Source organism: Eleutherodactylus coqui, unplaced genomic scaffold (genome assembly GCF_035609145.1).
Source record: "Eleutherodactylus coqui strain aEleCoq1 unplaced genomic scaffold, aEleCoq1.hap1 HAP1_SCAFFOLD_782, whole genome shotgun sequence".
Lineage (NCBI taxonomy): Eukaryota > Metazoa > Chordata > Amphibia > Anura > Eleutherodactylidae > Eleutherodactylus > Eleutherodactylus coqui.
This window is the reverse complement of record NW_027102206.1, coordinates 6,717-32,391: the sequence shown is the minus strand read 5'-3', so window position 1 is coordinate 32,391 and position 25,675 is coordinate 6,717. Positions and strand designations below refer to the sequence as shown.

The following is a 25,675-nucleotide window of genomic DNA, read 5'->3' as shown; positions in this document are numbered from 1 at the left end:
TAGTGTCATCTTATCACTGGTGCCCCCATCTGCACCATGTGACTATAGTGTCATCTTATCATTGGTGCCCCCATCTGCACCATGTGACTATAATGTCATCTTATCATTGGTGCCCCCATCTGCACCATGTGACTATAGTGTCATCTTATCATTGGTGCCCCCCTCTGCACCATGTGACTATAGTGTCATCTTATCATTGGTGCCCCCATCTGCACCATGTGACTATAGTGTCATCTTATCATTGGTGCCCCCCTCTGCACCATGTGACTATAGTGTCATCTTATCATTGGTGCCCCCATCTGCACCATGTGACTATAGTGTCATCTTATCATTGGTGCCTCCATCTGCACCATGTGACTATAGTGTCATCTTATCATTGGTGCCCCCATCTGCACCATGTGACTATATAGTGTCATCTTATCATTGGTGCCCCCCTCTGCACCATGTGACTCTAGTGTCATCTTATCATTGGTGCCCCCATCTGCACCATGTGACTATAGTGTCATCTTATCATTGGTGCCCCCCTCTGCACCATGTGACTATAGTGTCATCTTATCATTGGTGCCCCCCTCTGCACCATGTGACTATAGTGTCATCTTATCATTGGTGCCCCCCTCTGCACCATGTGACTATAATGTCATCTTATCATTGGTGCCCCCCTCTGCACCATGTGACTATAGTGTCATCTTATCATTGGTGCCCCCCTCTGCACCATGTGACTATAATGTCATCTTATCATTGGTGCCCCCCTCTGCACCATGTGACTATAATGTCATCTTATCATTGGTGCCCCCATCTGCACCATGTGACTATAGTGTCATCTTATCACTGGTGCCCCCCTCTGCACCATGTGACTATAGTGTCATCTTATCACTGGTGCCCCCCTCTGCACCATGTGACTATAATGTCATCTTATCATTGGTGCCCCCATCTGCACCATGTGACTATAATGTCATCTTATCATTGGTGCCCCCATCTGCACCATGTGACTATAATGTCATCTTATCATTGGTGCCCCCATCTGCACCATGTGACTATAGTGTCATCTTATCATTGGTGCCTCCATCTGCACCATGTGACTATACTGTCATCTTATCATTGGTGCCCCCCTCTGCACCATGTGACTATAATGTCATCTTATCATTGGTGCCTCCATCTGCACCATGTGACTATACTGTCATCTTATCACTGGTGCCCCCATCTGTACTATGTGACTATAATGTCATCTTATCACTGGTGCCTCCATCTGCACCATGTGACTATAATGTCATCTTATCATTGGTGCCCCCATCTGCACCCTGTGACTATAGTGTCATCTTATCACTGGTGCCCCCCTCTGCACCATGTGACTATAATGTCATCTTATCATTGGTGCCCCCATCTGCACCATGTGACTATAATGTCATCTTATCACTGGTGCCCCCATCTGCACCATGTGACTATAATGTCATCTTATCATTGGTGCCCCCATCTGCACCATGTGACTATAGTGTCATCTTATCATTGAGGAATAAGCACACATCATTAGTATCTCTAAGACAAGCTGCGATTAATCCTGTGAGTGAGAAATCAAGAAATCACAAACTTTATTGCAGTGTGTGAAGGCAGCCCAGGATATTTCTTACCGTGTGGCGCAGTGTTCCTATGCAAAGACTGTGCTGTGCAAACTGATCATAAACCCCAGCAGAGGCTCAGAGGCAGCCCCGCTCTCACAGATAACGGAGCCTTTAAAGGAACTCTGCAGCCATGAGTTCAAAAGCCAAATATAAAGTCATTAACTGTAGGTGATACTTACCTGCTACTCCTCTTCCTCAGTGCATGCTGCTCGGCTGGTCTTTAGCTCAGCTATGATGGGCAGAGGTGTGATTTGTGACTACAGGGAGTCTAACGTAGTCAGACACACCCCCTGCCTCCTCATTGGTTCACAGAGACACACAACCCATTTCATAGGTTTAGGCAGCTGTATATAAACAAGTCTATGATAGGCCAGGCAGGAAGTCGGTGTCTGTGGAGGTGATGTCTATTACAGCAAAAGGTGGAATAATTATAACGCACAGATTACTAAAGCACTGGTGAGAAGAGAATGGACAAGATGTATAGCTGACTATCGGAGCAACACAGGGGGGAGGAGCAGACCGGCTCCAAGCGGGACAATCACACTTATGTCACAGGGACAAACATCCTGGACATACCACATTTTATTGGCCAAAGCTCTCAGCCAATCATCCGAGTGGGCCATGCTGGCACTCCAAATACTGAAGTATCTGCAACCAGACGAACAAACAACCAAATGTCCATCCTCCAGGATCTTGTATTCTAACTTAATATGTGATCGCTGATGACCTTAGACCAACGCCGTCTTCATCCACAAGGAAGGGGTCTATCTAAAGCCAACATTTCCTCCACTTGCACTTCCAGAACATTCTCACACCTGTGGAAGTCTGCCAAGTCCTATCCTCCCATCTAGCTCTTCTGACCTCATCCAACTCATTGCCTCGTTAGTAAAGCATTACTAATTGAACTAAACCACAATTACTACTAAGTCTTTTGCAGTAAAATAACCAAGCTGGAGATCCAGTCTACTGTACAGCGTCGCTCTTAAAGGTAAAGGTCAGTTACTGCTCTATTTGGGTGCACACTGGGACCTCTAGTGGTGAGCGCCGGGCTTACAGGCCCTACATAAAGCAGAACACTTTACACTTTGCTGTAACACTAAACCTCTTCTGTTGCTCCAACCTTTATATCCTTCATATTTAGGGGACGGAGGGTTCAACAAGTTTACTAAAATGTACTCAGTCAAAAAAAATCACGCACCTCGGAGGAGTTGTTGGAATTTCTCTGTGTGCTTGTAACGTGGATACAAGTAAGGAGACGATTGTGGAAAACTGACCCCTTGGAGGGAGGCTCTAGTACCCTATTGTACCGCCTCTAGCTTAGATACAAGATGTGATACAGCCGGGCATGGAGGCTCTAGTACCCTGTTGTAGAGCCTCTAGCTTGGATACAAGATGTGATACGGGGGGGCATGGAGGCTCTAGTACCCTGTTGTACTGCCTCTAGCTTAGATACAAGATGTGATACAGCCGGGCATGGAGGCTCTAGTACCCTGTTGTACCGCCTCTAGCTTGGATACAAGATGTGATACAGGGGGGCATGGAGGCTCTAGTACCCTGTTGTAGAGCCTCTAGCTTGGATACAAGATGTGATACGGGGGGGCATGGAGGCTCTAGTACCCTGTTGTACTGCCTCTAGCTTAGATACAAGATGTGATACAGCCGGGCATGGAGGCTCTAGTACCCTGTTGTACCGCCTCTAGCTTGGATACAAGATGTGATACAGGGGGCATGGAGGCTCTAGTACCCTCTTGTAGAGCCTCTAGCTTGGATACAAGATGTGATACGGGGGGGCATGGAGGCTCTAGTACCCTATTGTACCGCCTCTAGCTTGGATACAAGATGTGATACAGCCGGGCATGGAGGCTCTAGTACCCTGTTGTACCGCCTCTAGCTTGGATATAAGATGTGATACGGGTGGGCATGGAGGCTCTAGTACACTGTTGTACCACCTCTAGCTTAGATACAAGATGTGATACAGGTGGACATGGAGGCTCTAGTACCCTGTTGTACCGCCTATAGCTTGGATACACGATGTGATACGAGTGGGCATGGAGGCTCTAGTACCATATTGTACCGCCTCTAGCTTGGATTCAAGATGTGATACAGCAGGGCATGGAGGCTCTAGTACCCTGTTGTACCGCCTCTAGCTTGGATACAAGATGTGATACGGGCGGGCATGAAGGCTCTAGTACACTGTTGTACTGCCTCTAGCTTAGATACAAAATGTGATACAGGGGGCATGGAGGCTCTTGTATCCCGTTGGGCCGCCTCTAGCTTGGATATAAGATGTGATATGGGTGGGTATGGAGGCATACAGATTCCGTATGGTATCCTGCCACATATCGCTCCACCTTTGCTGTAACTGAGCCTCTACATAGTACAAACTCATCGGCTGTCAACGTTGGTGTCCCAGCAGGTCCCATACACTGTGGTCAATCTGGCGACAGGGCAGTCAGGGCAGTGTGACCATGTTGTGGGGGCTCCTGTGACCCCCTTGTGTGCGGCCGAGCATTATCCTGCTGCCATGAGAGGAACACATGTGGCTGCTGGAAGTCCTGAAGATATCACTGGCTGTCATTGTCCCTCGTATCACCACTAGGGGGAGAATCGACTGTTTTATGCGATGAGCCACAGACCATCACACCAGCAGGGGGCAGTGTGCTGCTCCAAACAAAAACAGAATTGGGGCGCTTACCCCGAGGACTCTAAACAGAAGTATAACCATTGTCAGCGCCCAAACAAAACTTAGATCCATTGCTGAAGACAATCCAGTTCCATCATTCACAGCAACACTGCAAACGGAGGCAACGGTAGGTGTCAGAGGCCGTAATGGGAACTGAGAGCAACGATCCTTCAGCCAAGCACCTGGAAATGGTTCCAACAGACACAGGGTGTAACGATGGCGGACAATGAACAGTTGGAGCTGCAGATGCTTGATGGACGATCAGACGATCCTCTCTACTGGTGGTCTGTAGGGGGCGTCATGAGCGTGGTCGCCTTGTATGCATGCCCTCATGTTTCCACTACCTCATAAAAGTCCAAACTTGATCTTTGACAAGGAAAGTCCAGCAAGTTCTCCTGACCCCGCTGTCATTTGCACCCGGTTGCATGTTGGTAAGTTCTGATTTTCAGGTGGTCTTCCCCATGTTTCTGTTGCTCTGCTGTTTGCAGTCCATCTTGAGGGAGAAGGCATGTAGCAAGCCAAGCATTCTGCCAGTAGTTCATGTACTGAATTCCTTCCCACAAAACACTGTGCCATTTCTGTAGCTCCTATTAACTTCTTCAAGAGCGGCAGAAACATCGCCCACTATGTGCTTGGCTCTTTCTACAGGTTCTGGCTGGTAGCCATGGCAGTGGTTTCCTGTCACGGCTAAGAAAATCCGAAATAGGACTACCCCTTTAACTTTTTCAACAATTTGCCCTACAGTAGCTCTACTGGGATCAGACCAGGCAGGCTCATCAATGAGCTTTGGGCAGCCATGACCTTGTAGCTGGTTCACCAATCCTTCCTTGGAATACTTGTGGTAGGTGTTACCCCCTGCCTAGTGGGACACCCCACAATATTAGCTACCTTGGACGCCTGACCCAGCCGTCGCAGATTGTTAGGCTTCCAATGGGGGAACAAGAACTAATTACTTTGCTGCCTTGACTGTATATATTCGAGTTTACATAGTTCTTTTCTTTAAGCATGTCCCTCTCGCTGTCCCCTGAGGTATGTAGGTCTAAAGCCTTAAGAGACTGATAGTCATCCCTATAAAAGGCTGCTGCCTCTAGCCGGCCGGCTCCTCTCTGGAATGCTGTCAGCTGTGGGGCATCTCCTACAGCTGCCGGGTGACAGGACTTCACTTACGGCGCTCCCATGACAAAGAAATGTCCTCTGCAGCAGCTGTTGGGGGCGCCGTCCTCCAGACGGCCACTTCTTACAATAAGAGCATTGTATGGCTGCAGGAAAACATCTTCAAGAGTATGACTCACATCTAAGAAGTCAAACATTGCAGAGACCCTCTAACTGTGCGATCAGCCCCCCCTCTATCACTGCAGCCCTGGGGTCCGGCCGCCCAGACCAGCGACACGTGTAGAAGAGTTTAGACAGACCAATGCAATATGGTGAAAGGATCAAACATCCCTAACGAGCGCACAGAGTACACAGCCAATGTACAATGCAAGGAATGCAGAAGACAGCTTAAAGGAAGTGCAGGCAGACCTACCAGATGCGGCCGTCACCTGCGGCTCAGCCGGACGGGAAAGAAGAATTCCAGGGGAAAAAAAAAAACAATGTGTTCGTTTCGCCAACAATAGAAGTCCCAGGAAGAGTGGAGCTCAGTGAGCGGCGGCTGCTGCGGACGAACGGCCCCACTTCACAGGGACGCCTCCTCCCACTGACCACTTGGAAACAAACATTCTAGCAGAAGAATCTTCATGTAACGGGCTGCTAGAAGGCCAAGAGGAGAAGGAGCTCCTCTCCAGCAGAATCCAGCACTTGTGTGGAGCTGCTGCCCGCGGTCAGCGCCAGCCCCAGCCGGAGACTTCCCCGCACTCCGCCTCCGAGCCCAGCCGCTCGCATACACACAGCACATTGTTTCTCAGGCTCCCATTCCACAGTTAGCAGCGGGGCAAAGGCCACATCCTTCATCTGCATTCAGAGGCTTACAGCCACGGAGTGTCCATGAGCCCAGGAGGGTCCGGCAGGGGGCGGAGAAGACGCCCCCATAACCCACCGTGGCAGCCGCGCGGCAGAACCCCACGTACATTATATACTCTATAGAGTCCCTTATGGTGGATTTAACCCCTGAATTACTTGCACAGCATTCCGCCCCGCACACCCTCTTAAATTCAGTCGCTTGCTGTCACAGTTTTTGGCGCTGATTTACATGTGGAATGTGCCCGGTCGATGCGCAAAACCCGCATGTGGAATTCAGACGCGGAAATCCACATTGCTGCATCAAGAAGTGACATTACTGGCAGAGATGCTGCTTTCCGCATCTGAATTCCACCTGTTTTTCTCTCTTTGACCGAGCGAATTAAACCCGCGGACGCGCGCAAAAACCGGCGTGCGAACATACCCTTACTGCAGGTTACAGCATGTAGTCCGGCGTGCGAACATACCCTTACTGCCAGTTACATCATATAGTCCGGCGTGCGAACATACCCTTACTGCAGGTTACAGCATGTAGTCCGGCGTGTGAACATACCCTTACTGCAGGTTACAGCATGTAGTCCGGCATGCGAACATACCCTTACTGCAGGTTACAGCATGTAGTCCGGCGTGTGAACATACCCTTACTGCAGGTTACAGCATGCAGTCCGGCGTGCGAACATACCCTTACTGCAGGTTACAGCATGTAGTCCGGCGTGCGAACATACCCTTACTGCAGGTTACAGCATGTAGTCCGGCGTGTGAACATACCCTTACTGCAGGTTACAGCATGCAGTCCGGCGTGCGAACATACCCTTACTGCAGGTTACAGCATGTAGTCCGGCGACTAGCACCTCACGGGTATACATGGCATGCCTTATACTGTGCTGCGACCGCCCTCCCGCACACGCTTCACTTCTCGCTATTTAAGGTTGCTGAAGGAAGCCATTACTTTTTAACGGCCGTAATAGAGCCTAGCTGGACGAACCAGCGGCCAACGTACCACAAGGGCCATATATAGCCGTAGCTGCCCACTATGGCTGTAGGACATACTAACGGACGTGCCAGTAATACCCCATGCTTCCATACTGAACCCCTATATAATGTCTGCAGACTATAATAAGGATGGCGGCCGCACCATGCGCTAACCCAATATGCCGTGCCCTAACACACGTCAGCTGGCGCTGCACACACCAGATCTACAACTGCAGATGTCTTAGTCAAAACAAAGCCGGGAACCGATGCCAAGACCAAGGACCCGGGCAGCGGGTAACCCAAGCGGCTCGTGTCCGGGCGGCGGACAATACATTTCCTCTACAGATTGTTCTTTTGTCAGCTACAGGGAAGCGCAGCGACAACAAGGATGTGAAGGGGAAATGGAGCGACTACAGAAGATGGGAGGAGCAGCTGAGCAGGACTACGAGCATGAAGCCCCCACAGCCACGTGCCAACCACGGGGGCACACTGACTGGGCACGCATGTAACGAATCAGTCCAGACAGAAAGGAAATCTACATGTCCTGCATACATGGCGGCAGCAGCAATCATGGCGGCAGCAGCAATCATGGCGGCAGCAGCAGTCATGGCGGCAGCAGCAATCATGGCGGCAGCAGTAATCATGGCGGCAGCAGCAATCATGGCGGCAGCAGTAATCATGGCGGCAGCAGCAATCATGGCGGCAGCCCCACACCACGTGCTCATCAGGTAACGGACCCAGGATGCCACACAGGCGTTCCATCACCCATTCAGCGCTGATGCCAATATGTGCGGCTTGGGTCTCCGATGGCTCTTCATACATGTAATCCGCCATCCCAATACTATGGGGATTCCAACAATCAGCCTTCTACTGTGTTCATGCGACACCACCAGGACCCAGCAGACGGCCGGCTAGCAGCACACGTGGCACGGCCGTGGACGGGCTCACGTCTCATCTTAGAGAGCACTTACCTGTATCACCTATACATAAACCTGAGCTGGTCACATACCTACTGCTTGAGGAAGGTTTATATTACCCTCCATGTATAATGACCATGTCCTGAGACTTCACAGAATGGTGGCTCCTGTCCACGCGCATAGCGATATGGGGAGCAGGGGAGAGCTGACAGGCTTACCGCTGAGAATCACAGCAGATCGCAGCGTGGGGCAGCGGGGCAGATGGCAGCATGGGGCAGCGGGGCAGATGGCAGCATGGGGCAGATGGCAGCATGGGGCAGCGGGGCAGATCGCAGCATGGGGCAGCGGGGCAGATCGCAGCATGGGGCAGCGGGGCAGATCGCAGCATGGGGCAGCGGGGCAGATCGCAGCATGGGGCAGCGGGGCAGATGGCAGCATGGGGCAGCATGGGGCAGATGGCAGCATGGGGCAGCGGGGCAGATCGCAGCATGGGGCAGCGGGGCAGATCGCAGCATGGGGCAGCGGGGCAGATCGCAGCATGGGGCAGCGGGGCAGATCGCAGCATGGGGCAGCGGGGCAGATCGCAGCATAGGGCAGCGGGGCTGCGCTCTCCGTAGTAGTCTATGTTAAGTGTTCACTGCGTTTCCGGCGTCCGGATTATCACCGCAGGAAACGCAGTGAAAACCTGCCGGTGGACAGGCAGCGCTCCACAGATAAACCACTGCCTGTTTACAGCCCGACAGTCACCTGCTTTTAGAGTAGCTGGAAACAAAGTAACTCCGACAGGCGGGAGGTTTTCGCTCTCGTTTTCACACGGCGGCAGTCGCCCATAATCAGTCATTTTAGCGACTGTCGGTCCTGTACAAGAATCCTAACTAAACTTTAGGATTGTTTTCCTTCATAAATCAATATTATGTAATATATGCCTCTGTCTGCAGTTATCAGCCACTTCTTTCACTCCCACGCACTGACCACTCACTTTGAATGTACTAATATAATCTGTACACAGATGAGTTTACAACTGAAGCCCATGGAAGTCTATGGAAAAGAGGGGGGAGGGAGGAGCTCCAGAGTGAAGGAGGCAGGGAGACAGACAGATGTGGCTGCAGCATCTAAGCAAGTGTTCTATCATGCCTTGGTACTGGATTCACAGCCACACTGCTCAGTACTGCTGCTCCTTCTGATGATGGAAGAGACCCTGTTCTCCTATGTGAGACCGCATAGCAGTTAGTTTACTCTGAACTAGTGGTCGGAGACTAACAAGGAGAAAGTCTACAGAAGGAGAACCTGCTCCAGGATACAAGCCGTAAGTGTGGTTATTCTCATTGTAGATACACAATGGCCGACGCTGAAAAGTTTCACCCTATATTAATACATTCTGAATGTCATTCTGTCACCTTCAGAACATTCCTGCATGCGTGTCCTTACCGTGGCCTGCCGTATACATATCTGCTGGGCTGTAGAACGGATGACCCGCCTCGGTCAGCTGACTGTAGTTTGGAGGAGTGCGCACTGAGAAAGAAGAGCGAGAGTCACGTAACTCCACCGGGCCGTTCATGCAGACACTCCGGGAACGTATGCTCACCATAAGGGGTTTCTGGTGAAATAGGGAAGGCTGGTGTCGGCGGAACATCACCACTACCATTGTGTGAACCACGGAAGATATTATCTACTTCATCGACGCCCCCCTGGTAGCTGCAGAAGGGGTCCTAGGACAAAAAAGGGAAGAATTAGTATGAAGACAAAAAATAGAACCCTAGAAGGCCTTTTCATAATACAATGTTTGTCTTAAAGAGGCTTCACTGTGTAAGTGTGCTTGTATGTATGTATGTGAGTATGTATGTATGTGTGTATGTATGTATGTGAGTATGTATGTATGTATGTGTAAGTGTGTGCTTGTATGTATGTATGTGAGTATGTATGTATGTATGTGAGTATGTATGTGTAAGTGTGTGTATGTATGTATGTACGTACGTAAGTATGTGTGTAAGTGTGTATGTATGTGTGTATGTGTTTACGTAAGTATGTATGTATGTATGTGAGTATGTACGTGTAAGTGTGTGTGTGTGTGTGTATGTATGTGTGTATGTATGTATGTATGTGAGTATGTATGTGTAAGTGTGTGTGTGTGTATGTATGTATTTACGTAAGTATGTGTGTAAGTGTGTATGTATGTGTGTATGTGTTTACGTAAGTATGTATGTATGTATGTGAGTATGTATGTGTAAGTGTGTGTGTGTGTGTATGTATGTGTGTATGTATTTACGTAAGTATGTGTGTATGCATGCATGTATGCGCATGTATGTACGTATGTACGTAAGTCGACCCATGTGTATATGAAGCTCTGTCTGGTAAAGTGACCCATCGGGCTCCGTCTTACTGACTTGCACCATTCTTTAGCTTCAGACTGGTCAGTAACGTCCTGTAAGTGACCATGAGGTCTCCTCACTGGTAAGCCCACCTTTCCTACAATCCCCACCAGGTAAGAACAACTGTCTTACCTCTTCAGCCTGGGCTTGCCCCGTGGCAGTCAACATCCTGGGTGTAGACTCTTGCTCCGGAGACCTCTTCCATCCGTATCTGGGACCCGGTGGATCTGAGGCATCATTGTCATATTGACCAAAACTCAGCTTTCTGGCTCTGCTTCCTGAGCTGCTGTTCGGTGACCCTGCAAGAACAAACATGAGCGCTCAGAGCAGAGTCTACGGTCTAGGCTAAATATCCCATAGATTCCACGGACAGCAGAGTCTCTGAGGCGACTTCCATGAACAACATGCCACGTGCAGCGTCCGCGGAGACCAGACAGGGGGCGCCACGTGCAGCGTCCGCGGAGACCAGACAGGGGGCGCCACGTGCAGCGTCCGCGGAGACCAGACAGGGGGCGCCACGTGCAGCGTCCGCGGAGACCAGACAGGGGGCGCCACGTGCAGCGTCCGCGGAGACCAGACAGGGGGCGCCACGTGCAGCGTCCGCGGAGACCAGACAGGGGGCGCCACGTGCAGCGTCCGCGGAGACCACACAGGGGGCGCCACGTGCAGCGTCCGCGGAGACAAAGCAGGGGGCGCCACGTGCAGCGTCAGCTGCAGACCAGACAGGGGGCGCCACGTGCAGCTTCAACAGAGACCAAACAGGGGGCGCCACGTGCAGCGTCACCTGGAGACCAGACAGGGGGCGCCACGTGCAGCGTCCGCGGAGACCAGACAGGGGGCGCCACGTGCAGCGTCCGCGGGGACCAGACAGGGGGCGCCACGTGCAGCGTCCGCGGAGACCAGACAGGGGGCGCCACGTGCAGCGTCCGCGGAGACCAGACAGGGGGCGCCACGTGCAGCGTCCGCGGAGACCAGACAGGGGGCGCCACGTGCAGCGTCCGCGGAGACCAGACAGGGGGCGCCACGTGCAGCGTCCGCGGAGACCAGACAGGGGGCGCCACGTGCAGCGTCCGCGGAGACCAGACAGGGGGCGCCACGTGCAGCGTCCGCGGAGACCAGACAGGGGGCGCCACGTGCAGCGTCCGCGGAGACCAGACAGGGGGCGCCACGTGCAGCGTCCGCGGAGACCACACAGGGGGCGCCACGTGCAGCGTCCGCGGAGACCAGACAGGGGGCGCCACGTGCAGCGTCCGCGGAGACCACACAGGGGGCGCCACGTGCAGCGTCCGCGGAGACCACACAGGGGGCGCCACGTGCAGCGTCCGCGGAGACCACACAGGGGGCGCCACGTGCAGCGTCCGCGGAGACCACACAGGGGGCGCCACGTGCAGCGTCCGCGGAGACCACACAGGGGGCGCCACGTGCAGCGTCCGCGGAGACCACACAGGGGGCGCCACGTGCAGCGTCCGCGGAGACCACACAGGGGGCGCCACGTGCAGCGTCCGCGGAGACCACACAGGAGGCGCCACGTGAAACGTCCGCGGAGACCACACAGGGGGCGCCACGTGCAACGTCCGCGGAGACCACACAGGGGGCGCCACGTGCAGCGTCTGCGGAGACCAGACAAGGGGCGCTACGTGTAGCGTCCGCGGAGACCAGATAGGGGTTGCCACGTGTAGCGTCCGCGGAGACCAGATAGGGGTTGCCACGTGCAGCGTCCGCGGAGACCACACAGGGGGCGCCACGTGCAGCGTCCGCGGAGACCACACAGGGGGCGCCACGTGCAGCGTCCGCGGAGACCACACAGGGGGCGCCACGTGCAGCGTCCGCGGAGACCACACAGGGGGCGCCACGTGCAGTGTCCGCGGAGACCACACAGGGGGCGCCACGTGCAGCGTCCGCGGAGACCAGACAGGGGGCGCCACGTGCAGCGTCCGCGGAGACCAGACAGGGGGCGCCACGTGCAGCGTCCGCGGAGACCAGACAGGGGGCGCCACGTGCAGCGTCCGCGGAGACCACACAGGTGGCGCTACGTGCAACGTCCGCGGAGACCACACAGGGGGCGCCACGTGCAACGTACGCGGAGACCACACAGGGGGCGCCACGTGCAGCGTCTGCGGAGACCAGACAAGGGGCGCTACGTGTAGCGTCCGCGGAGACCAGATAGGGGTTGCCACGTGTAGCGTCCGCGGAGACCAGATAGGGGGCGCCACGTGCAGCGTCCGCGGAGACAAGATATGGGGTGCCACGTGCACTGTCCGTAGAGGCCAGATAGGGGGCGCCATGCACAGCGTCTGCGGATACCAGACAGGGTGTGCCACGTGCAGCAACTGGAGACCAGACGGGGCGTGCCATGCGCAGCGTCCGTGGAGACAAGACAACAACAGCTGCGGGTGTGCCGCAGGATCGGACAGCTTCCATTGGCTTCCATGTGGGAAAACCGCACAAAATAGAGCATGCTGCAGGTGTTTTCCCGCATGCTGGGGAAAGCTGACATCCGCAGGTATGTAATTACCTGTGGGTGCCCAATGATTCCCTATTGGCGCAGATCACACGTAAGGGACGCCCGCGTGGATTTACGAATTCTATTTTCCCTGTGGACATTGGGCCTTAGGGAGGTGAAGAAGACAGCCCTCCTGTCGGCTGAGCAAGTGTTCGGCTGGCAGGTCTCACTCTGTGCTGCTCCCCGGTAGACCTCCGGGTCTCACTCTGTGCTGCTCCCCGGTAGACCTCCGGGTCTCACTCTGTGCTGCTCCCCGGTAGACCTCCGGGTCTCACTCTGTGCTGCTCCCCGGTAGACCTCCGGGTCTCACTCTGTGCTGCTCCCCGGTAGACCCCCGGGTCTCACTCTGTGCTGCTCCCCGGTAGACCTCCGGGTCTCACTCTGTGCTGCTCCCCGGTAGACCTCCGGGTCTCACTCTGTGCTGCTCCCCGGTAGACCTCCGGGTCTCACTCTGTGCTGCTCCCCGGTAGACCTCCGGGTCTCACTCTGTGCTGCTCCCCGGTAGACCCCCGGGTCTCACTCTGTGCTGCTCCCCGGTAGACCTCCGGGTCTCACTCTGTGCTGCTCCCTGGTAGACCCCCGGGTCTAACTATGTGCTGCTCCCCGGTAGACCCCCGGGTCTAACTATGTGCTGCTCCCCGGTAGACCCCCGGGTATCACTATGTGCTGCTCCCCGGTAAACCCCCGGGTCTCACTCTGTGCTGCTCCCCGGTAAACCCCCGGGTCTCACTCTGTGCTGCTTCCCGGTAGACCCCCGGGTCTCACTCTGTGCTGCTCCCCGGTAGACCCCCGGGTCTCACTCTGTGCTGCTCCCCGGTAGACCCCTGGCACATGCTTCCTATTCCAACACAACCGGCTCTCCTTGCCAACATAGAACAAAAGCATCCTACTGAAGAGGTTGTGAATTCGATGAGGGAAATGATTTGACTACCAGGGTTCTTCCATGTAGGATGTAAAGATGAACTTCTGTGACCCGAGGCCTCCCTGCCCCCGATCGCTGGGATAAAGGGGCTCCGGAGACAACAAGAATGTTCCATTAAGAAGAATGAACAGAGATCTTCAATTAGGAAGTCAATGCTTTTAGCAGACGGAAGCGTTCCTCAAGGAGCCGTAGGAGCGAACTGCAGCGGCAGGACAAGACGTCTTCCAGCGAGCCATCCTGCATCTGCCGGCGTTACTACACGTCTACGAACCAGCGGCGCGCAGAAGAGGAGAGACATGTCTGTAGGAAAACCAAAGCCCCTCCGCTCCGGCGCGGCGCGGTCACGGCTGATTCTGCTACATTGTTGCTGATTGTATTATTCAACAATATGATTACTGCAATACAATATTTACAGTTACATGAGCAACGATTAGCGGAAGGAGGCTACAGAAGGGTCCGTCCGGGCCCCATGTGACCAGTATATATCCGTATACCCCTAACAGGAAGTGGAAGGAGGCTACAGAAGGGTCCGTCCGGCCCCCATGTGACCAGTATATATCCGTATACCCCTAACAGTAAGTGGAAGGAGGCTACAGAAGGGTCCGTCCGGCCCCCATGTGACCAGTATATATCCGTATACCCCTAACAGTAAGTGGAAGGAGGCTACAGAAGGGTCCGTCCGGCCCCCATGTGACCAGTATATATCCGTATACCCCTAACAGTAAGTGGAAGGAGGCTACAGGAGGGTCCGTCCGGCCCCATGTGACCAGTATATATCCGTATACCCCTAACAGTAAGTGGAAGGAGGCTACAGGAGGGTCCGTCCGGCCCCCATGTGACCAGTATATATCCGTATACCCCTAACAGTAAGTGGAAGGAGGCTACAGAAGGGTCCGTCCGGCCCCCATGTGACCAGTATATATCCGTATACCACTAACAGTAAGTGGAAGGAGGCTACAGAAGGGTCCGTCCGGCGCCCATGTGACCAGTATATATCCGTATACCCCTAACAGTAAGTGGAAGGAGGCTACAGAAGGGTCCGTCCGGCCCCCATGTGACCAGTATATATCCGTATACCCCTAACAGTAAGTGGAAGGAGGCTACAGAAGGGTCCGTCCGGCCCCCATGTGACCAGTATATATCCGTATACCCCTAACAGTAAGTGGAAGGAGGCTACAGGAGGGTCCGTCCGGCCCCATGTGACCAGTATATATCCGTATACCCCTAACAGTAAGTGGAAGGAGGCTACAGAAGGGTCCGTCCGGCCCCCATGTGACCAGTATATATCCGTATACCCCTAACAGTAAGTGGAAGGAGGCTACAGAAGGGTCCGTCCGGCCCCATGTGACCAGTATATATCCGTATACCCCTAACAGTAAGTGGAAGGAGGCTACAGAAGGGTCCGTCCGGCCCCATGTGACCAGTATATATCCGTATACCCCTAACAGTAAGTGGAAGGAGGCTACAGAAGGGTCCATCCGGGCCCCATGTGACCAGTATATATCCGTATACCCCTAACAGTAAGTGGAAGGAGGCTACAGAAGGGTCCGTCCGGCCCCATGTGACCAGTATATATCCGTATACCCCTAACAGTGAGTGGAAGGGGCTACAGAAGGGTCCGTCCGGCCCCATGTGACCAGTATATATCCGTATACCCCTAACAGTGAGTGGAAGGGGCTACAGAAGGGTCCGTCCGGCCCCATGTGACCAGTATATATCCGTATACCCCTAACAGTAAGTGGAAGGAGGCTACAGAAGGGTCCGTCCGGGCCCCATGTGACCAGTATATATCCGTATACCCCTAACAGTAAGTGGAAGGAGGCTACAGAAGGGTCCGTCCGGGCCCCATGTGACCAGTATATATCCGTATACCCCTAACAGTAAGTGGAAGGAGGCTACAGAAGGGTCCGTCCGGCCCCATGTGACCAGTATATATCCGTATACCCCTAACAGTAAGTGGAAGGAGGCTACAGAAGGGTCCGTCCGGCCCCATGTGACCAGTATATATCCGTATACCCCTAACAGTAAGTGGAAGGAGGCTACAGAAGGGTCCGTCCGGCCCCATGTGACCAGTATATATCCGTATACCCCTAACAGTGAGTGGAAGGAGGCTACAGAAGGGTCCGTCCGGCCCCCATGTGACCAGTATATATCCGTATACCCCTAACAGTGAGTGGAAGGAGGCTACAGAAGGGTCCGTCCGGCCCCATGTGACCAGTATATATCCGTATACCCCTAACAGTAAGTGGAAGGAGGCTACAGAAGGGTCCGTCCGGCCCCATGTGACCAGTATATATCCGTATACCCCTAACAGTAAGTGGAAGGAGGCTACAGAAGGGTCCGTCCGGCCCCCATGTGACCAGTATATATCCGTATACCCCTAACAGTAAGTGGAAGGAGGCTACAGAAGGGTCCGTCCGGCCCCATGTGACCAGTATATATCCGTATACCCCTAACAGTAAGTGGAAGGAGGCTACAGTAGGGTCCGTCCGGCCCCCATGTGACCAGTATATATCCGTATACCCCTAACAGTAAGTGGAAGGAGGTTACAGAAGGGTCCGTCCGGCCCCATGTGACCAGTATATATCCGTATACCCCTAACAGTGAGTGGAAGGAGGCTACAGAAGGGTCCGTCCGGCCCCCATGTGACCAGTATATATCCGTATACCCCTAACAGCGAGTGGAAGGAGGCTACAGAAGGGTCCGTCCGGCCCCATGTGACCAGTATATATCCGTATACCCCTAACAGTAAGTGGAAGGAGGCTACAGAAGGGTCCGTCCGGCCCCATGTGACCAGTATATATCCGTATACCCCTAACAGTAAGTGGAAGGAGGCTACAGAAGGGTCCGTCCGGCCCCCATGTGACCAGTATATATCCGTATACCCCTAACAGTAAGTGGAAGGAGGCTACAGAAGGGTCCGTCCGGCCCCATGTGACCAGTATATATCCGTATACCCCTAACAGTAAGTGGAAGGAGGCTACAGAAGGGTCCGTCCGGCCCCATGTGACCAGTATATATCCGTATACCCCTAACAGTAAGTGGAAGGAGGCTACAGAAGGGTCCGTCCGGGCCCCATGTGACCAGTATATATCCGTATACCCCTAACAGTAAGTGGAAGGAGGCTACAGAAGGGTCGGTCCGGCCCCATGTGACTAGTATATATCTGTATACCCCTAACAGTAAGTGGAAGGAGGCTACAGAAGGGTCCGTCCGGTCCCCATGTGACCAGTATATATCCGTATACCCCTAACAGTGAGTGGAAGGAGGCTACAGAAGGGTCCGTCCGGCCCCCATGTGACCAGTATATATCCGTATACCCCTAACAGTAAGTGGAAGGAGGGTACAGAAGGGTCCGAACGGCCCCCATGTGACCAGTATATATCCGTATACCCCTAACAGTAAGTGGAAGGAGGCTACAGAAGGGTCCGCCCGGCCCTCATGTGACCAGTATATACCCGTATACCCCTAACAGTAAGTGGAAGGAGGCTACAGAAGGGTCCGTCCGGCCCCATGTGACCAGTATATATCCGTATACCCCTAACAGTAAGTGGAAGGAGGCTACAGAAGGGTCGGTCCGGCCCCCATGTGACCAGTATATATCCGTATACCCCTAACAGTAAGTGGAAGGAGGCTACAGAAGGGTCCGTCCGGCCCCATGTGACCAGTATATATCCGTATACGCCTAACAGTAAGTGGAAGGAGGTTACAGAAGGGTCCGTCCGGCCCCATGTGACCAGTATATATCCGTATACCCCTAACAGTAAGTGGATGGAGGCTACAGAAGGGTCCGTCCGGCCCCATGTGACCAGTATATATCCGTATACCCCTAACGATTAGCGGAAGGAGGCTACAGAAGGGTCCGTCCGGCCCCCATGTGACCAGTATATATCCGTATACCCCTAACAGTAAGTGGAAGGAGGCTACAGAAGGGTCCGTCCGGCCCCATGTGACTAGTATATATCCGTATACCCCTAACAGTAAGTGGAAGGAGGCTACAGAAGGGTCCGTCCGGCCCCCATGTGACCAGTATATATCCGTATACCCCTAACAGGAAGTGGAAGGAGGCTACAGAAGGGTCCGTCCGGCCCCCATGTGACCAGTATATATCCGTATACCCCTAACAGTAAGTGGAAGGAGGCTACAGAAGGGTCTGTCCGGCCCCATGTGACCAGTATATATCCGTATACCCCTAACAGTGAGTGGAAGGAGGCTACAGAAGGGTCCGTCCGGCCCCATGTGACCAGTATATATCTGTATACCCCTAACAGTGAGTGGAAGGAGGCTACAGAAGGGTCCGTCCGGCCCCATGTGACCAGTATATATCCGTATACCCCTAACAATAAGTGGAAGGAGGCTACAGAAGGATCCGTCCGGCCCCCATGTGACCAGTATATATCCGTATACCCCTAACAGTAAGTGGAAGGAGGCTACAGAAGGGTCCGTCCGGCCCCATGTGACCAGTATATATCCGTATACCCCTAACAGTAAGAGGAAGGAGGGTACAGAAGGGTCCGTCCGGCCCCCATGTGACCAGTATATATCCGTATACCCCTAACAGTAAGTGGAAGGAGGCTACAGAAGGGTCCGTCCGGCCCCCATGTGACCAGTATATATCCGTATACCCCTAACAGTAAGTGGAAGGAGGCTACAGAAGGGTCCGTCCGGCCCCCATGTGACCAGTATATATCCGTATACCCCTAACAGTAAGTGGAAGGAGGCTACAGAAGGGTCCGTCCGGCCCCCATGTGACCAGTATATATCCGTATACCCCTAACAGTAAGTGGAAGGAGGCTACAGAAGGGTCCGTCCGGCCCCCATGTGACCAGTATATATCCGTATACCCCTAACAGTGAGTGGAAGGAGGCTACAGAAGGGTCGGTCCGGCCCCCATGTGACCAGTATATATCCGTATACCCCTAACGTTTAGCAGAAGGAGGCTACAGAAGGGTCCGTCCGGCCCCCATGTGACCAGTATATATCCGTATACCCCTAACAGTAAGTGGAAGGAGGCTACAGAAGGGTCCGTCCGGCCCCATGTGACCAGTATATATCCGTATACCCCTAACAGTAAGTGGATGGAGGCTACAGAAAGGTCCGTCCGGCCCCATGTGACCAGTATATATCCGTATACCCCTAACAGTAAGTGGAAGGAGGCTACAGAAGGGTCCGTCCGGCCCCATGTGACCAGTATATATCCGTATACCCCTAACAGTAAGCGGAAGGAGGCTACAGAAGGGTCCGTCCGGCCCCCATGTGACCAGTATATATCCGTATACCCCTAACAGTAAGCGGAAGGAGGCTACAGAAGGGTCCGTCCGGCCCCATGTGACCAGTATATATCCGTATACCCCTAACAGTAAGCGGAAGGAGGCTACAGAAGGGTCCGTCCGGCCCCATGTGACCAGTATATATCCGTATACCCCTAACAGTAAGTGGAAGGAGGCTACAGAAGGGTCCGTCCGGCCCCATGTGACCAGTATATATCCGTATACCCCTAACAGTAAGTGGATGGAGGCTACAGAAAGGTCCGTCCGGCCCCATGTGACCAGTATATATCCGTATACCCCTAACAGTAAGTGGAAGGAGGCTACAGAAGGGTCCGTCCGGCCCCATGTGACCAGTATATATCCGTATACCCCTAACAGTAAGCGGAAGGAGGCTACAGAAGGGTCCGTCCGGCCCCCATGTGACCAGTATATATCCGTATACCCCTAACAGTAAGCGGAAGGAGGCTACAGAAGGGTCCGTCCGGCCCATGTGACCAGTATATATCCGTATACCCCTAACAGTAAGTGGAAGGAGGCTACAGAAGGGTCCGTCCGGCCCCCATGTCACCAGTATATATCCGTATACCCCTAACAGTAAGTGGAAGGAGGCTACAGAAGGGTCCGTCCGGCCCCATGTGACCAGTATATATCCGTATACCCCTAACAGTAAGTGGAAGGAGGCTACAGAAGGGTCCGTCCGGGCCCCATGTGACCAGTATATATCCGTATACCCCTAACAGTAAGTGGAAGGAGGCTACAGAAGGGTCCGTCCGGCCCCATGTGACCAGTATATATCCGTATACCCCTAACAGTAAGTGGAAGGAGGCTACAGAAGGGTCCGTCCGGCCCCATGTGACCAGTATATATCCGTATACCCCTAACAGTAAGTGGATGGAGGCTACAGAAGGGTCCGTCCGGCCCCCATGTGACCAGTATATATCCGTATACCCCTAACAGTAAGTGGAAGGAGGCTACAGAAGGGTCCGTCCGGGGCCCATGTGACCAGTATATATCCGTATACCCCTAACAGTAAGTGGAAGGAGGCTACAGAATGGTCCGTCCGGCCCCCATGTGACCAGTATATATCCGTATACCCCTAACAGTAAGTGGAAGGAGGCTACAGAAGGGTCCGTCCGGCCCCCATGTGACCAGTATATATCCGTATACCACTAACAGCAAGTGGAAGGAGGCTACAGAAGGGTCCGTCCAGCCCCATGTGACCAGTATATATCCGTATACCCCTAACAGTAAGTGGAAGGAGGCTACAGAAGGGTCCGTCCGGCCCCCATGTGACCAGTATATATCCGTATACCACTAACAGCAAGTGGAAGGAGGCTACAGAAGGGTCCGTCCGGCCCCCATGTGACCAGTATATATCCGTATACCCCTAACAGTAAGTGGAAGGAGGCTACAGAAGGGTCCGTCCGGCCCCATGTGACCAGTATATATCCGTATACCCCTAACAGTAAGTGGAAGGAGGCTACAGAATGGTCCGTCCGGCCCCCATGTGACCAGTATATATCCGTATACCCCTAACAGTAAGTGGAAGGAGGCTACAGAAGGGTCCGTCCGGCCCCCATGTGACCAGTATATATCCGTATACCCCTAACAGTAAGTGGAAGGAGGCTACAGAAGGGTCCGTCCGGCCCCCATGTGACCAGTATATATCCGTATACCCCTAACAGTAAGTGGAAGGAGGCTACAGAAGGGTCCGTCCGGCCCCCATGTGACCAGTATATATCCGTATACCCCTAACAGTAAGTGGAAGGAGGCTACAGAAGGGTCCGTCCGGCCCCCATGTGACCAGTATATATCCGTATACCCCTAACAGTAAGTGGAAGGAGGCTACAGAAGGGTCCGTCCGGCCCCCATGTGACCAGTATATATCCGTATACCCCTAACAGTAAGTGGAAGGAGGCTACAGAAGGGTCCGTCCGGCCCCCATGTCACCAGTATATATCCGTATACCCCTAACAGTAAGTGGAAGGAGGCTACAGAAGGGTCCGTCCGGGCCCATGTGACCAGTATATATCCGTATACCCCTAACAGTAAGTGGAAGGAGGCTACAGAAGGGTCCGTCCGGCCCCATGTGACCAGTATATATCCGTATACCCCTAACAGTAAGTGGAAGGAGGATACAGAAGGGTCCGTCCGGCCCCCATGTGACCAGTATATATCTGTATACCCCTAACAGTAAGTGGAAGGAGGCTACAGAAGGGTCCGTCCGGCCCCATGTGACCAGTATATATCCGTATACCCCTAACAGTAAGTGGAAGGAGGCTACAGAAGGGTCCGTCCGGCCCCATGTGACCAGTATATATCCGTATACCCCTAACAGTAAGTGGAAGGAGGCTACAGAAGGGTCCGTCCGGCCCCATGTGACCAGTATATATCCGTATACCCCTAACAGTAAGTGGAAGGAGGATACAGAAGGGTCCGTCCGGCCCCCATGTGACCAGTATATATCCGTATACCCCTAACAGTAAGCGGAAGGAGGCTACAGAAGGGTCCGTCCGGCCCCATGTGACCAGTATATATCCGTATACCCCTAACAGAGAGGAAGGAGGCTACAGAAGGGTCCGTCCGGCCCCATGTGACCAGTATATATCCGTATACCCCTAACAGTAAGTGGAAGGAGGCTACAGAAGGGTCCGTCCGGCCCCCATGTGACCAGTATATATCCGTATACCCCTAACAGTAAGTGGAAGGAGGCTACAGAAGGGTCCGTCCGGACCCCATGTGACCAGTATATATCCGTATACCCCTAACAGTAAGTGGAAGGAGGCTACAGAAGGGTCCGTCCGGCCCCCATGTGACCAGTATATATCCGCATACCCCTAACAGTAAGTGGAAGGAGGCTACAGAAGGGTCCGTACGGACCCCATGTGACAAGTATATATCCGTATACCCCTAACAGTAAGTGGAAGGAGGCTACAGAAGGGTCCGTCCGGCCCCCATGTGACCAGTATATATCCGTATACCCCTAACAGTAAGTGGAAGGAGGCTACAGAAGGGTCCGTCCGGGCCCATGTGACCAGTATATATCTGTATACCCCTAACAGTAAGTGGAAGGAGGCTACAGAAGGGTCCGTCCGGCCCCATGTGACCAGTATATATCCGTATACCCCTAACAGTAAGTGGAAGGAGGCTACAGAAGGGTCCGTCCGGCCCCCATGTGACCAGTATATATCCGTATACCCCTAACAGTAAGTGGAAGGAGGCTACAGAAGGGTCCGTCCGGCCCCATGTGACCAGTATATATCCGTATACCCCTAACAGTAAGTGGAAGGAAGCTACAGAAGGGTCCGTCCGGCCCCCATGTGACCAGTATATATTCGTATACCCCTAACAGTAAGTGGAAGGAGGCTACAGAAGGGTCCGTCCGGCCCCATGTGACCAGTATATATCCGTATACCCCTAACAGTAAGTGGAAGGAAGCTACAGAAGGGTCTGTCCGGCCCCATGTGACCAGTATATATCCGTATACCCCTAACAGTAAGTGGAAGGAGGCTACAGAAGGGTCCGACCGGCCCCCATGTGACCAGTATATATCCGTATACCCCTAACAGTAAGCGGAAGGAGGCTACAGAAGGGTCCGTCCGGCCCCATGTGACCAGTATATATCCGTATACCCCTAACAGTAAGTGGAAGGAGGCTACAGAAGGGTCCGTCCGGCCCCCATGTGACCAGTATATATCCGTATACCCCTAACAGTAAGTGGAAGGAGGCTACAGAAGGGTCCGACCGGCCCCCATGTGACCAGTATATATCCGTATACCCCTAACAGTAAGTGGAAGGAGGCTACAGAAGGGTCCGTCCGGCCCCCATGTGACCAGTATATATCCGTATACCCCTAACAGTAAGTGGAAGGAGGCTACAGAAGGGTCCGTCCGGCCCCATGTGACCAGTATATATCCGTATACCCCTAACAGTAAGAGGAAGGAGGCTACAGAAGGGTCCGTCCGGCCACCATGTGACAAGTATATATCCGTATACCCCTAACAGTAAGTGGAAGGAGGCTACAGAAGGGTCCGTCCGGCCCCATGTGACCAGTATATATCCGTATACCCCTAACAGTAAGAGGAAGGAGGCTACAGAAGGGTCCGTCCGGCCCCATGTGACCAGTATATATCCGTATACCCCTAACAGTAAGTGGAAGGAGGCTACAGAAGGGTCCGTCCGGCCCCATGTGACCAGTATATATCCGTATACCCCTAACACTAAGTGGAAGGAGGCTACAGAAGGGTCCGTCCGGACCCCATGTGACCAGTATATATCCGTATACCCCTAACAGTAAGTGGAAGGAGGCTACAGAAGGGTTCGTCCGGCCCCCATGTGACCAGTATATATCCGTTACCTACACTACAGTAAGGAGGTAAGAAGTAAGTCGCGTACAGTAGGTAAGTCGGAACCTACAGTAAGTCGCAGGAGCTACTGAACCCTAACAGTAAGGGAAGGGGCTACAGAAGGTCCGTCGGCCCCCCATGTGACCAGTATATATCCGTATACCCCTAACAGTAAGTGGAAGAAGGCTACAGAAGGGTCCGTCCGGCCCCATGTGACCAGTATATATCTGTATACCCCTAACAGTAAGTGGAAGGAGGCTACAGAAGGGTCCGTCCGGGCCCCATGTGACCAGTATATATCCGTATACCCCTAACAGTAAGTGGAAGGAGTCTACAGAAGGGTCTGTCCGGCCCCCATGTGACCAGTATATATCTGTATACCCCTAACAGTAAGTGGAAGGAGGCTACAGAAGGGTCTGTCCGGCCCCCATGTGACCAGTATATATCCGTATACCCCTAACAGTAAGTGGAAGGAGGCTACAGAAGGGTCCGTCCGGCCCCCATGTGACCAGTATATATCCGTATACCCCTAACAGTAAGTGGAAGGAGTCTACAGAAGGGTCTGTCCGGCCCCCATGTGACCAGTATATATCTGTATACCCCTAACAGTAAGTGGAAGGAGGCTACAGAAGGGTCCGTCCGGCCCCATGTGACCAGTATATATCCGTATACCCCTAACAGTAAGTGGAAGGAGGCTACAGAAGGGTCCGTCCGGCCCCCATGTGACCAGTATATATCCGTATACCCCTAACAGTAAGTGGAAGGAGGCTACAGAAGGGTCCGTCCGGCCCCCATGTGACCAGTATATATCCGTATACCCCTAACAGTAAGTGGAAGGAGGCTACAGAAGGGTCCGTCCGGCCCCATGTGACCAGTATATATCCGTATACCCCTAACAGTAAGTGGAAGGAGGCTACAGAAGGGTCCGTCCGGCCCCATGTGACCAGTATATATCCGTATACCCCTAACAGTAAGTGGAAGGAGGCTACAGAAGGGTCCGTCCGGCCCCATGTGACCAGTATATATCCGTATACCCCTAACAGTAAGCGGAAGGAGGCTACAGAAGGGTCCGTCCGGCCCCCATGTGACCAGTATATATCCGTATACCCTTAACAGTAAGCGGAAGGAGGCTACAGAAGGGTCCGTCCGGCCCCATGTGACCAGTATATATCCGTATACCCCTAACAGTAAGTGGAAGGAGGCTACAGAAGGGTCCGTCCGGCCCCCATGTGACCAGTATATATCCGTATACCCCTAACAGTAAGTGGAAGGAGGCTACAGAAGGGTCCGTCCGGCCCCATGTGACCAGTATATATCCGTATACCCCTAACAGTAAGAGGAAGGAGGCTACAGAATGGTCCGTCCGGCCCCCATGTGACCAGTATATATCCGTATACCCCTAACAGTAAGTGGAAGGAGGCTACAGAAGGGTCCGTCCGGCCCCCATGTGACCAGTATATATCCGTATACCCCTAACAGTAAGTGGAAGAAGGCTGCAGAAGGGTCCGTCCGGCCCCCATGTGACCAGTATATATCCGTATACCCCTAACAGAGAGGAAGGAGGCTACAGAAGGGTCCGTCCGGCCCCCATGTGACCAGTATATATCCGTATACCCCTAACAGTAAGTGGAAGGAGGCTACAGGAGGGTCCGTCCGGCCCCATGTGACCAGTATATATCCGTATACCCCTAACAGTAAGTGGAAGGAGGCTACAGAAGGGTCCGTCCGGCCCCCATGTGACCAGTATATATCCGTATACCACTAACAGCAAGTGGAAGGAGGCTACAGAAGGGTCCGTCCGGCCCCATGTGACCAGTATATATCCGTATACCCCTAACAGTGACCGGAAGGAGGCTACAGAAGGGTCCGTCCGGCCCCATATGACCAGTATATATCCGTATACCCCTAACAGTAAGTGGAAGGAGGCTACAGAAGGGTCCGTCCGGCCCCCATGTGACCAGTATATATCCGTATACCCCTAACAGTAAGTGGAAGAAGGCTACAGGAGGGTCCGTCCGGCCCCATGTGACCAGTATATATCCGTATACCCCTAACAGTAAGTGGAAGGAGGATACAGAAGGGTCCGTCCGGCCCCCATGTGACCAGTATATATCCGTATAC

General features: G+C 53.5%; 1 protein-coding gene across 1 annotated transcript; it reads right to left on the bottom strand.

Annotated features, from left to right (window-relative positions):
* Positions 1-9,306: 9,306 nt before the first annotated feature.
* LOC136599428 (tensin-3-like) lies at positions 9,307-10,828 on the bottom strand. The gene is made up of 4 exons (XM_066588798.1): positions 10,646-10,828; positions 9,730-9,853; positions 9,573-9,656; positions 9,307-9,431 (listed from the first exon to the last, which is right to left on the bottom strand). The coding sequence occupies exons 1-4, from the start codon at positions 10,826-10,828 to the stop codon at positions 9,307-9,309; spliced, it is 516 nt and encodes a 171-aa protein (XP_066444895.1).
* Between the last annotated feature and the right edge of the window lie 14,847 nt (positions 10,829-25,675).

Bases quoted from the DNA above. Each gene is read 5' to 3' on its own strand.
- LOC136599428 (XM_066588798.1), bottom strand. From the start codon at position 10,828: ATGTTTGTTCTTGCAGGGTCACCGAACAGCAGCTCAGGAAGCAGAGCC. The intron at 9,854-10,645 runs GTAAGACAGTTG...TTTTTGTCCTAG, and splicing joins GGCAAGCCCAGGCTGAAGAG to GACCCCTTCTGCAGCTACCA. The intron at 9,657-9,729 runs GTGAGCATACGT...CTTCTTTCTCAG, and splicing joins TTCACCAGAAACCCCTTATG to TGCGCACTCCTCCAAACTAC.